This window comes from Symphalangus syndactylus, chromosome 18 (assembly GCF_028878055.3).
Source record: "Symphalangus syndactylus isolate Jambi chromosome 18, NHGRI_mSymSyn1-v2.1_pri, whole genome shotgun sequence".
In the NCBI taxonomy this organism is placed as follows: Eukaryota; Metazoa; Chordata; class Mammalia; order Primates; family Hylobatidae; genus Symphalangus; species Symphalangus syndactylus.
Genome location: NC_072440.2, coordinates 29197504 through 29210684, shown reverse-complemented (window position 1 = coordinate 29210684; position 13181 = coordinate 29197504). Strand labels below are relative to the sequence as shown.

The 13181-nt window shown below is 39.6% G+C and overlaps 1 protein-coding gene across 26 annotated transcripts in view; it reads right to left on the bottom strand.

The window, feature by feature from the left end:
- Window positions 1-13181, bottom strand: part of MRPS27 (mitochondrial ribosomal protein S27) — a 106670-nt gene that overhangs the window by 25781 nt on the left and 67708 nt on the right. The window contains exon 5 of one of the 26 annotated variants that reach the window (XM_063623206.1): window positions 1463-1495. The exons of the other annotated variants lie outside the window; for them this stretch is intronic. Within the exon in view, the coding sequence (XP_063479276.1) occupies window positions 1463-1495 (33 nt within the window). The remainder of the gene's footprint in view (window positions 1-1462; window positions 1496-13181) is intronic. 26 annotated transcript variants of the gene reach the window in all.

Here is a 13181-nt window from a genome sequence, read left to right as displayed (position 1 = left end):
TTTTGTTAATGTCTATGGTATATATGAAGTTATGTAAATTTCCTTTTCAGGGCATTTAGAGTCTCATTACAAAAAAGATGCACACATAATTTAATAATAATACAAGGTGGAGCATGATAAGTGCTAAAGACAAAAGGGATTGCTAGAGGCTAAAGGGTTTTTGGTAGTAGCAGTTGTTGGGTTTAGTCAATTTTTCCTTTAAAAAGAAACAAAACAAAATATAATTTTTTTGGTAATGAGTTTGGGAAAAAAATATACCAAATGCCATTTACTACCCTCACTCAAGATTATTTTAAACCTAATCCTCATTTTAAATCTAAGGTTCTGGCTCAGGATGTTTCCAATGACCACTAAAGTTGTAACTTTTTTTTGATGATGAACTTTACAATAAGAACACCATGACCATATCCAACCAAACACCTTTCTCTTATTCATGATCAGCAAACCACATTTAGGCTTTGAAAAAATAGCAAAGACTGATAATGAGAGCCTAGTTTCAGACCTTCAAAGCTCAAATTAAAACATATTTAAAGCCATTTGCTAAGCTTCTAAGGCTAACTTCAACACAAAGAAGAGCAAGAAAGTCTTTTCTTCTCAAAAGCTCTTCCTTCACAGACTTTCTCTCTTAGAAGTCTAAAGGGAAAGTTACTCAAGACTTCACACATCGAATATAATCATCTCTGCACAGCAGCCCTTTGAGATATTTGTCAAGACACTCAGAGAAGTCTTTAGTAAGTCTACTCCCTCTTCTGTCCTGGGACAAGGCTACTTGGTATGAGCTCTGCTCTCTAAGCCCTAACAATCTTAGACCCAATTATGTCTAGGGCATTTTCTTTCTTTTTTATTGTATATACCTTTTGAAAGACGAAGTCTCACTCTGTCACCCAGGCTGGAGTGCAACTGCAAGATCACAGCTCACTGCAGCCTTGAACTCTTGGACTCAAGTGATCCTCCTGCCTTTGCCTCCTTCTTTATTTCTGTAGAGACAGGGTCTTGCTATGTTGTTCAGGCTGGTCTCAAACTCCTGGCCTCAAGTGATGCTCCCACCTCGGCTTCCTAAAGAGCTGGGATTATAGGCATGAGCCACTGTGCCCCGCCTTGGACATTTTCAATGAACTCTCACAAAAAATAAACTGAGGAAAAGCAGTGAAATACTTACACACATACTATAAAATACGCTGCCCAAAATGCAATTCCTGAATTTCCCAGCCAGGCAGCAAATGAACTCCTTTCTTGGCCCCCATCAGCATTAAAAAGATAAGCTTATGTGAGTGGCTATCTGGAATATAAACAAGTCAAAACACTGGGCCAGCAGGGTTCAATTTTGGATGGCAAGTTTGAGAAGAATTCCTGTTGGTGACTTTTTAAGCAGTTCAGACAAATAAGTGTGGGGACTTTTCAACTTCCAGTAGTAATATGTCAGGTGCGTGAGTCTCTGGAATGGGCACTTGCCTGGAATGAATTCTGTGGACTGCTGGATGAGCATTCTCCCTTTCTGTCAGAAGAAAGGCAAAGAGAAAAGAATACAACTAACACATTGATTTTCTAATTTGCCTGCAAACAGACTGGCTTTTGTTCTCGCCTGCTCTGACCACCAGCCTGGCAGATTACAGGCCACTGTAGGAGTCCCCTCTGTGCGCCTATGCCATCAGCTGTTTGCTCACCTCGACAGAAGCTTTATTATTGCCTAGGCCAGCAGGCTGTCAAGATAGGCAAACATGGGAGTGTAGAAAAGAGAAACAAATACAACCCAAATATCCCCAACAAGGTTGTGCTCATGAAGGCTAAAGGTACTCTGAGATTTCAGCTTATAAAATGTGATTACACTTACAACAATTCTAAGGAAATGTGTATTTCTTGGAGGAGCATAAGAAAGAGTGACAAAGTGCACTCTCAAGTTCTAGCTCTAGTTCTAAAAGTTGGTATCCCATGGCTAAAGAGATCTCTGTCCCCAGTGTTGAGTAGGATTTTCAGGTGAAGACAGAGCTTGCCTAGGAAGCCAAACCACGGCCAATAAAATAGCAGGAACTGAGAAGCTTCCTCTGCTCAAAACTCAGGCCATACTCAGAACTCTTAAGGGCATCTGCCTGCACTGCTGTTCATTCAAGACTGATGTTACCAGGAAAGAAGGAGAGCAGAATCACAGGCTGCCAAACTGACATGGGAGTGAAAGTCTTGGATATCACAGAGATTTCTTAGAAGGGAAGAGAGGTTATATAAAACAGATCAAGAGTGAAAAGAAAAACACCAGAGACTGACTGTGATTATATAGGACGGACTCTATTGTGTGTAAAAGTCGCATGGGATTTCCTGTTTGACTAATTTCATCATTTAATCAAAAAAAAAAAAAAAAAGTGACCTAGGCACAGTAGCTCATGCCTGTAATCCCAGCACTTTTGGTGGGTAAAGTAGGAGGATGTCTTGAGGCCAGGAGTTTGAGACCAGTCTAGGCAACACAGCGAGACCCCGTCTACACACACACACACACACACACACACACACACGTCTAGGCAACACAGCGAGACCCCGTCTACACACACACACACACACACACACACACACACACAGCACTCAAAGCACATATACACACCAAAAATAGGGGGAAAAAAAAAAGTAAAATACAGCTTTTCTTCCATGGGGTTGAAATAAAGGTTTTGTTATTGTTGAATGGCTAAAGTGGCAATGCTCATCAGCTCTTTCAGTCTCACAAATAAAAATGCTCCAGGCTGGGCAGTCCCAACGCACAGATGCCAGAGCCTGAAGCCCAGCAGCTCACAGCTCTACCATTTAGCTGTAACACACTGGCTCTTCCACATGAATGAGCAAGCTTTCCACAATGTTTATCCAATTCCGAGAGCCACCAGCCCTAAACACACACATGCAGCTTTTCCTCCGCTCCAGTGAATTCTGTATCCTGTGGCAACAGGCTTTACAGATGGGAACCTCAGCCACGGAGCTGGGTAGACACAGAGATGGGAGAGGGGGTCAGGGTAAAGGGAGGAAAGAAAGAATGCCAAGAAGAAAATATGGCTGGCTTCAAAGCCTGCAGTGTGGACTGAGGATCTTATCAATGAAGGAAAGTTAGCAACTATCAAAAGGAATGAGCGCTTCCTTGAACTAGAACCAAAGACCAAGAGTGTCATGTGACTATTGAAATCAGAATCTGATTCAATCACTGCTACTCACTTTCTCATTATTTTCTTTTTCATCCTGCTAGAAGTTCTGCTTCCAGAATTGTTAATTTCAAAACTAACAATTATTAGTTGCCCCCAACTACCACAAATAAAATCAAATTTTGATGAGATAATTTTCTAATGACTATTATATTTTTGTCAAGTACTTAAAAAAAGAGGGGAGGGTTTAATACAGAAATTGATAATAAAAACATCCGTATTATACGTTAAAATTTCCTGCTTGGGATCTCAGATTCTTACTCAAAGAATTTAAGGTAATTTTAACTTTCCACATACACACACTTAGCCTGCACAAAATAAAAGCACCAAGTGCAAGAGTCCCCTCCAAAACACCTCTCCCACCCTGCCAACAAAAGTCAACCAGTTTGGGCTTGAATATTTCCAACGAATTCACTATCTACCTTCACAATGCAGATAAAAATGTCTTTCTTTAAAAGTTCTAATTTTAAAAAAATTAAAGTCAATTTTACAGATACAATGTACAAAAAAATTCATATTTTCAGTTTATAGTTCTATGAATTTTGACAAATGCATCCAGTTGCATAATCATGACCACAATCAAGATAAGCCCCCTTTGTAGTCAACCTCTCCAGGGTTTGCTGGTCAATTTAAGCAATTTTTTTATAGGTAACCTCCTTGGGTCCCTTTCCAAATCTAGAGTTATTAATTTTATAAGAGCAAAAGCAAATAAGGTAATAAAACCACCAAAATATCTACTGGTTGGTTTATAATGTATATTCTGTCGATTTCCCGAAAGAATTTGAAAAAATTAAAACTCAGCTTGTGAGTAGTTTTTTTTTTGTGTGAGTAGTTTTTTTTTTTTTGAGCCCTACATATAGTCATTAGACCTTCTGGAATCTAGTCTGCTAGTCTAAAAAGGTGATGAGTAAGTAGATTTTTGGTAGAGAATAACAGGGGCATAGAATTTTGCAAATGTGGCGTGCTAAATAAATGCAGCATAACAACACATTTTTTGAAATGAAGATAACAGAGGGACTTGTTAGATATCAAAGTCTGAATTTGTCAGACCAAGGGCTTAAAAAAGAGGCCCTTAGCATTTTACCTGGAAACACACTGGTATAAATATGACATACTAGAAACTACTCCAGGAGAGTTATTCTTATTATCCACACTCTCTCATGAAAGAGAAAGCAATCAAAAGTAGGACACATGTCACCACATTATTCTCTCTCCCTGCTCTCTGATCTGCCTGCTGTTTTGCCAGATTTAACTCTCAGTCTAGAAGACATATTTCTGCTTCATTTAAGTATTTACTGAGTAGCTACCTTTTGCTCAGGCATGGTGATCTATATTCTTTATCCACTGATCTACTAATTTCCTTTAATTCCAATTTTTTTTTTTTTTTTTTTAAGTAGAGATGGAAGTGTCGCTATGTTGACCAGGCTGATCTCAAACTCCTGGCCTCAAGTGATCTTCCTGTCTTGGCCTCCCATCATGCCTAGCCCTAACTCCTATCTTAAAGATGACATCTCTCCCTTTCTGATACAGAAAAAATACCTATAGATAGACTCTAAGCTCTGCTGCTCTCTCTCTCTTTCTCTCTCTCTCTCTTACTTTCATGGTATATAAGGGAGGCAGTCAGAATGAAGCCAGTTGTGTTCTTTGTCTAAAGCCTGGAACACTATTTTATCAGCCTCCAAAGAGCAATATGTGTAGATAACCAGGGAGGATTACTTGTGGGGAGAATGGGAGAAGAAACAAGTATTTACAGTCATCACTGAGGTGCCCATCTGGAGATGGTCCTAAAAGCAGAAAATGGCTTTGTGGCCACCACCTGACCTATCAGTGAAACTGCACCCAGAAGCAGCTGGTAAGACTTCTCCAGCCTCTCTAAAGCTGTACACACACTGGCTCACAGGTCAGCATCATGACTGAGAGGCAGTTGCTGGAGGCCAAGGTTAGACTACAGAGGGCCTTTACCTAGGAACAGCAGGAAGTTGAGAAAAACTGGATCCTGGAACCAGTCCTGTTTATAAAAGCAAATAAAGTTGTGGAAACTGGCTTGGTTTGGACAGAGATAAGAGAAATATTTTGGTTTTTGAGTAGGAAATTTATGAGCAATAAATGAGCCAGTTTTAAATACATACAAACATTTCCTGATGTCTCCTAAAGCTTTGGCTAGGAACTGCAGATAAAATTTCTGCAAAATCATAAATAATACAATGACTAAGATAGGAAAATCACATATATTAATTAAACACTGGTTTTGAATAATTCTAGGAAAATGAAAGGTGAGAAAGAAAAAAAAGGAGGAAAACAAAGGAATAGAATAGAAATAAAACCAGAATTTCTGGAGTATGCTAGGCTTAGTGAAGCTGTCAGGATTAAGTCTGCCACAAAAGAAATGAGCAGGCAAAGAGCCTGGCCCAGGAGACGAAGCACACCAGGGTAAAAGCAGAAAAGAATTAAGCCAGTGTTGAGCAGATTTATATGTGTTTGTATGTGAGATTACGGATTTCTTTAGGGGTATTTCTGAGGGAAGAGAAGCTCAGTACTAATCAGGATTTCTTAAGAATTAGATTTTTATTAAAGAAGAAAAGCATCTCAGTATTTTAAACATTCTGATTCTCTAACACATGAAGAAGTTGAATCCCTAGGCATTCTTTGTTTGTAGCAAAACGAAGGTTGGACATACTTCCAGTGATACAATCCAATTCATAGCTAGTTTCTATTTCTGTAACTCTACTGACTCCTCTATTAAGCTTTTAAGCTCTTAAAAGGCAGGGGACAAGTTATCTATCATTTGGCGTGCTACAAACAAGTGAATAAGGACTCAAGTAGGTGCCTGATAATTTGGCAACAGTGACTAGGCCTGCTAAGACTATATAAATACCAATAATGCATGCTGAAATTCATGAGGATTATTTATATTTGAAACAGTAATTCACTTCTGGGTGTGAAGTATCATCCTGGCTAAAATAAAGTTGAAGCCAAGAAGAAATGCTGCCTTTTTTGTACAAGGCAGGAGGAGATGAAAGATGGCAGAGGAAGTGGAGTAGTATGTGGTCATTGTGGAAAGCCACCTAGTCCTCACTAACTCATAACCCCTACTGTTCCTTCCCATAATACATCAAGGATGATACATGGATTCTTTAATGCAAGTTGAGGGGACAGACAAGCTGCTAGGAGAGTGAAGCCATTAAGTTGAGGACAGAAGCCAGAGTACATGGGTTCAAAGAATTTCCCTAACAGGAACTCAATAAAAAAACAGACTCCTTTCAACCCTGGAAGAGGCTTTGAAAGAAACCTAGGCAAAGTAAACTGGGGATAGGGGAGAGAAAAAAAAGTTAATATTGAATTAGGGAATCTTTAATTTAGTGCTGGTAGGGACTTTCAATATCTATTGTATACTGGACTATTTATTGAGAATTTACTAGCCCTGTTCTAGGTGATGTAAAATTATGTAGTCTAATTCCTTTACTTAATAGAGGAGGAATCTTGATGTATATAGTGAGATAAAATGATTTACCCAAGATAGTTAGCAATAGGACCCAAATTAGACTCTTCACTCTCATTATTCCACCATTGCCTCTCAACTTCTTTTATTTGTATGACATCTTTAAAAAACATTTTTGTGGTTTCACAAAGGTATCTAACAGTGAAAAACAAACATCTCTTCTAAATTTAGGAGCAGAATCAACAGAAAAATAAACTCAGTGTAAAACAGTTCTGGAATTGCCCTGAACTAGCTGTTTAACTTTGGAAAGTCACTTGATCCTTCAGGGTTTCAGTTCCTGCAACTGTAAAATGAAGAGGTATGGTTATCTGGATCACAAACTCAAATGTCTACAGGGGCCAGTCAGTTAATATAAATGCATGAATCATGTAAGACAATAGGTACAAAGCTGCTTGTATTACGATCAAGCAAAGTGATTTCATTATACTGTTTATAAAAACACAGCTTATGGGCCAAACAAAATACACTTGAACTTTGGACTAGACCAGAACCCCGGAACTCCTTCCAGCACTTAAGTTTAATGACTCTAAAAGACAATAAGCCTATATCTACTCATTAAAACATCAGTCATATACAAGTTTCTATTAAACCAGAAAAATGGCAGTGATACAAACAAGTGAATAAAGACTCAAAGATAAACGAGCAACCATTCAGTCCACAGCTGATTTTACTTTATTCCACTAGCCTCCAGTCCCCCACCATATGGTACCCACTTTGGGCAGCCAACAGAGATTATTATTATGGGAATGGTGGGCCTTGCAAGTTGGCATCTAAATTTTCAAGGTGAAATGATAAAATCAGCTAAAGTTAAATTCAAGGTCCCTAAAGTACATTATAACTGAAGATCAAGTTTTATAGAAAATAAAATTTTCAGCAATTGAACACTCCATTAGTAAAGCATTTTATTTTCTACTCAAATATTTCAGTGCAATTCAACTTATATCTAAGACAGTCATCCAAAGTAATTTTCCTACATAATAGAAATTATTGATTTTATACTGTTACTTTATCAAACCTCTGTTATCTGGCAATTCCTACAGCAGAAATGGTTGAACTCTAAAAAAAGGGGAGTAGGATGGGGTGGGCATAGAGATATTAAGAAATTACTTGACAGTTTTTGGAACATAATGACTATTTGTAGTTTAAAAAGGAAAGATATTTAAAAATTGAGATTTATATCTTTGAGTCCAATTGGTTTTTAGAAAGGTTTACTTTAACACTCACCAAACAAGCAAAAACCCTTAGTTGTTTACATGTAGAGACAGAAAAATTAAGGTGACCTTTCTTTCTTCTGCTGCCAAATAGTAAAAATCAGTATGACTATAAAACATTTAATAGGCAGCTCCTCTATTTAGCTCAAGCTAGTCTCTCATACCAAAAACCAAATTTTTAAAAACTGAATATTTGAAATTGTACAAACAAAATATGCTAAGAAAATTCTTAACAATGACCAAATGCAAACTTCACGTCATAGGAAGGTTAAGTACCAGAGGCAATTCCTTTTAATAGGATGACAATCATAAGAAGGAACAGTTACAATTCTGAATATGAAAGAGCTGTTTCTTTAGTAATAAACCAAATACAAAGTTCCGGGTTCATCTGTTCTAGCTGGCAAATCTTGCATAAAAAAGCCATACTTTAGCTAAACAAAAGCTCTTAGGTTGGCCCAGAAAGAGGGAATGAACAATTTGAAAAACATCTTTTATTGCCTGAGAAAATTTAAAAAGTGTCTGAAAGTGCCAGGAGACCTGCCTCAATGTGAGTCAGGCAGCTTTCCAAAGTCCCTCAGCTTTCCTAAGTATGAGTCATAGGGGAAGGAGAGAGAGCTCCTTGGCAAAGATATACGTTTTCCTCTCTGGTTCCACCCCTACCATTTTCATTTAAAAAAAAAAAAAAAAAAAAAGCTTTGACGTATAATAGTTAAACAGATTCCAGACAAGCTTAACTGAAGAAGTTTGAACACCAGGGAGGCAAAATATCATTGCAGAAGTTGCTATTGTTTGCCATTGTGATCCACAGACACAGAGAGCATCTTCTGCATCCTAAAAAGGGCTCGGCCCATTGATCATGTGTCAGATCATGGCTGCACTTTGTGGGAGAGAAGAGGATAACAAGCTATGAAAATACCTCTGTCTCCCCTCCCTAGTTTCTTAAACACCACAAGCTCATATACTGAATAATTACACTGAGTTTGAAGGGGTGGGAGCTTGTCCTTTATGAGTGCACACTAAGCAGAATTTCAAGTGTGGTAGCAAGTAGGCTGTCCATGTATACATGGTTGCTACAATGAATGCAGCCTTTAGTGAACAGATACATTTTTTCCTTCAATAATCTTAGGCAAAAAAGTAAGAAAGCTGGGATTTTTAAAGCATGAATAAGGCAAAACTGAATGTTAAACTGCAGAGAGAATAGTTCTACTTCTATACTTATATGAAATTACTTATTACAACAGAATGGAGCATTTGATGAGGGCAAAGCTCCTCTCTTCTGCATTTGATCATTTATCAACCTACTATGAATCAGGATATTATGTGGGGCACTAAGCGGCAAAGATGAATAAACATCTCCTTGCCTTCAATGAGGTTAGAGTGGGATGATCAAAAACAAGTATTTTCAGCCCCACGCGGTGGCTCACACCTGTAATCCTGGCACTGTGGGAGGCCGAGGCGGGCAGGTCACTTGAGGTCAGGAGTTCAAGACCAGCCTGGCCAAAATGGTGAAACCCCGTCTCTACTAAAAAATACAAAAATTAGCCTGGCGCAGCAGCGCATGCCTGTAATCCCAGCTACTTGGGAGGCTGAGGCAGGACAATCACTTGAACCCGGGAGGCAGAGGCTGCAGTGAGCCAAGATGGCACCACTGCACTCCAGCCTGGGCAACAGAGCAAGACTCCATTTCAAAAAAACAAAAACAGGCTGGGCGCGGTGGCTCACGCCTGTAATCCCAGCACTTTGGGAGGCCGGGGCGGGTGGATCACGAGGTCAGGAGACAGACACCATCCTGGCTAACACGGTGAAACCCTGTCTCTACTAAAGCAATACAAATAAATTAGCCGGGTGTGGTGGCGGCTGCCTGTAGTCCCAGCTACTCTGGAGGCTGAGGCAGGAGAATCACTTGAACCCGGGAGGCGGAGTTTGCAGTAAGCTGAGATCACGCCACTGCACTCCAGCCTGGGTGACAGAACGAGACTCCATCTCAAAAACAAAAACCAAAAAAACAAAAATGACAAAAAAACTCCAAGTATTTTTTGAGCATTGATAACAAGTTTAGAAGGTTAATTTATAAGCATCATAGGTAATTCCCTATGTATATAACACTGATTATTTCCCAACACCCTGGTAATAAATTTTGAAAAACTGGCTCTCAATAGGAAAATAAATCCAGCTTTTCTCTCTTCTTCCCAATAGTCTGTCTTTTTTGCTTCCTTGGGTATATTTAAGAAATAAAAATGTTAGAGATAATGGTGTACCCTGATTCTCTCACTTTCTAGAACAAGAAAGTTGGTGTCCATCATTCTCATGTTATACTTTTACTACTTAGGGATATGTTCTGTGTTGAGTTTTTCAAGGTGCATGACTTTTTGACTCTGCATTCAAGGGCCTGTCTGATAGACAACTGAAGCAAACCACAGTAATGCTGCTTCTCCAGGGGCAGAAGAGTAGGGACAGAAGTGACAAAATTACTGTTATCACAGACATGAGAGAGGACTCGATGCCACTTTCACTGTGAAAACTAATTGCACTGCCACCAGGGAAATCTCTGACAAAGTGCTGCTCTGTGTTTGATTAGAACCCAGCCCTGACTCACTAACTGAGTCATTTAACCTAAGAATCAGTTTTATCATTTTTAAAATAGAGATGATAATACCTTAATCACTGGGTTATTATGAAAATCACATAGGAGCTATTTAGGCATTTTTCCGGCTTATAATTCTTTTTGGAGCCAAACACAGCAAAAATATGCACACATACAAGCAATATTAAAATATATATTTTTAAAGACAAGGTCTCACTCTATCACCCAGGCTGGAGTGCGGTGGCGAGATCATAGCTCACTGCAGCCTTGACCTCCTCGGCTCAAGGGATACTCCCACCTTAGCCTCCCGAGTAGCTGGGACCACACATGTGCCACCATGCCTGGCTAACTTTTTTTATTTTTTGTAGAGAAGAGGTCTCATTATGTTGCCCAGGCTGGTCTCAAACTCTTGGGCTCAAGCAATCCTCCCACCTTGGCCTCCCAAACTGCTGGGATTACAGGCATGAGGCACCGCATCCAGCCTATTATTGTTATTATAATCTACTTGATTTAGCACTTGATGACATTCTGCCTGGTACTGCTTATGTGCATCCTTTCTAAGGCTAAGGCTTGTGGCATAACTGTCTTTGGTAGTAGAGAGGTAGTTAAGATATCAGCATCAGACAGAACTTCTCCTATGTCAGAACCTCAGGAAACTGATTCTAAAATGGATTCAGGATTCTAACCGGTAAAAGTTGTATCCAGTTTATCTGGTACAACTCTAGATTGATATGAAGATTAAAGAGATAAAACATGTAAAATTAAAATGCCTGGCACATGGTGCTTTCAGACAACTTGGACAGAGCAGTCAGCAGCAGCCTCATTCTAAGGGCCACTGAGTTAAGTATGAACTCTTATGACTATTACCATCCACATGGCAGGTGACTTGCAGAGCGCTGGGTACCTGTGTGCAGCAAAGACCTGACTGCCCATTAGCCAGAGGGGATGGAATACAGTAGGAAGAACAGGGTCAGTAAGAGGGTGAAGAGTCCTTTGCCCTCTCATTCCTCTCAAGACAGTCTCAAATGAGGAGCTGGAAGGTGAAGGAAAGGGGACAACACAGAAGCTTTTTACAATCACAGAGGCCCAAAGCCAACCAGCAAAGGTTTGCCAGTCAGGCTGATGACTGGTGGCAGGGTTTCTGATCTTATTTATGACAGAAAAAGGTCTAGGAAGGAGAAGCAAGGGGATGACCTAAGGAGGAGTCAATTTACCTATCATGTTTTGCTCTTGGACTGCTTTCCACATGCTTGGCAAGGCACTGCTATAATACAATGGGGATTATACTGGTTTCCACAAGCTTGGCAAAGCACTGTTATAATACAATGGGGTTTATACCCTGAGCTTTGTGTCAGCTCAGTGCCCACTAGCCTCTGGTTGAGGTTGACAGCTAAGGAGTGTGGATGCCTATGGAGGATAAACCGAACTACTCAGAAGAGAAGCTGCTAAGTGCTGCTCATGGCTTGGATCTGTGGTTGGGGCAAGAGCTCAAAAGAAGAAAGTAGTTGTTTGTGTAGAACATGCCACCCATCCCAGGCTGGGAAATAAAGGAAAACAGCAACTAAAGCAAAGCATTTGCTGCTGAGCAAGCCACTGACCCAGCTTTGTTTCTAAGAACCCCCTTTTCCATCATGTACCCACCACTGGCAACCTGAAAGGAGTTTAAGGCTGAAAGCACCTGCTCCTGCTCCCAACCTAAATGGAACCACCAGCTCTTTCAGACAACTTGGAAAGAGCAGCTGACAGCAGTCACATGAAAACAAAGGCCACTAAGCTAAGAGAGTATCTATGAAAAACAAATATACAATAGTTTTTCTCATGTTGAAAAAAAATTATGGGTACAAATAACCAATAATAACTCTGTTTTAGGATTCTGATTTAAGACAGGCTCAAAAAAGGAAAGACAAGGGTGAACTGTTGCTATAGTGACCACAGCATTTGATTATCCCAAGGGTTTTTCACATTCCCATGCAACCACAGGAAAGTCTAATTTATCAGCAATACTTGCACCATAAGTATATTTCTGCGAATGAATGCTTATAAAAAATGTAGCATACTAAAGAACTTGCTTTTTTTTCTGAGCATTTAGAACTTTTAAAGAAAAATCATACTGAAGGAAGGCTTCTTTCGCCCTGATCAGTTTGTGAAAAATCTTTAACTGTGACTGAAAATGAGGATGATGATGATAACTATTAACTAAAATGTGCTGAGCACTTACCATGTGCCAAGCATTATCCTAAGTACTTTATATACATTTTCCCCTTTTTACAAAGTAGGAAAGTGAAATTGAAGGGGATTAAAAACCTAGCCTAAGAGCCCACAGTGAACCTAACACAGGTGGTTTTCCCTATAGCATTCGAAACACACTGTTGGTTGTTGTTGAGCACAAGTAGGTAGCTTGCATTCAGATGGCCTGCTTTATAGAAAATGTGTCACTCTGAATAATGGAATTGCATTTGGCATAGCAGGAAATTCATATTATGAGAGGAATGTAGAAATGAAAACAACATGTTCTCATCTTTCACCTCATGTCTTTGCCAGTGTACCCTGGTGGTGCTATTTTGTTGGGGGACCGTCAAAATCCCCATAGGTCTTTTCGCTTTGGACAGTCAGAGTACCTACAGAGGGCTCATCCAATTTCCTCACTGAGAGGTAAAATAAGCCTTGTATACCCAAGTCCAGAGTCCTTCTGACTCACTCTCTCCAGAAAGAAA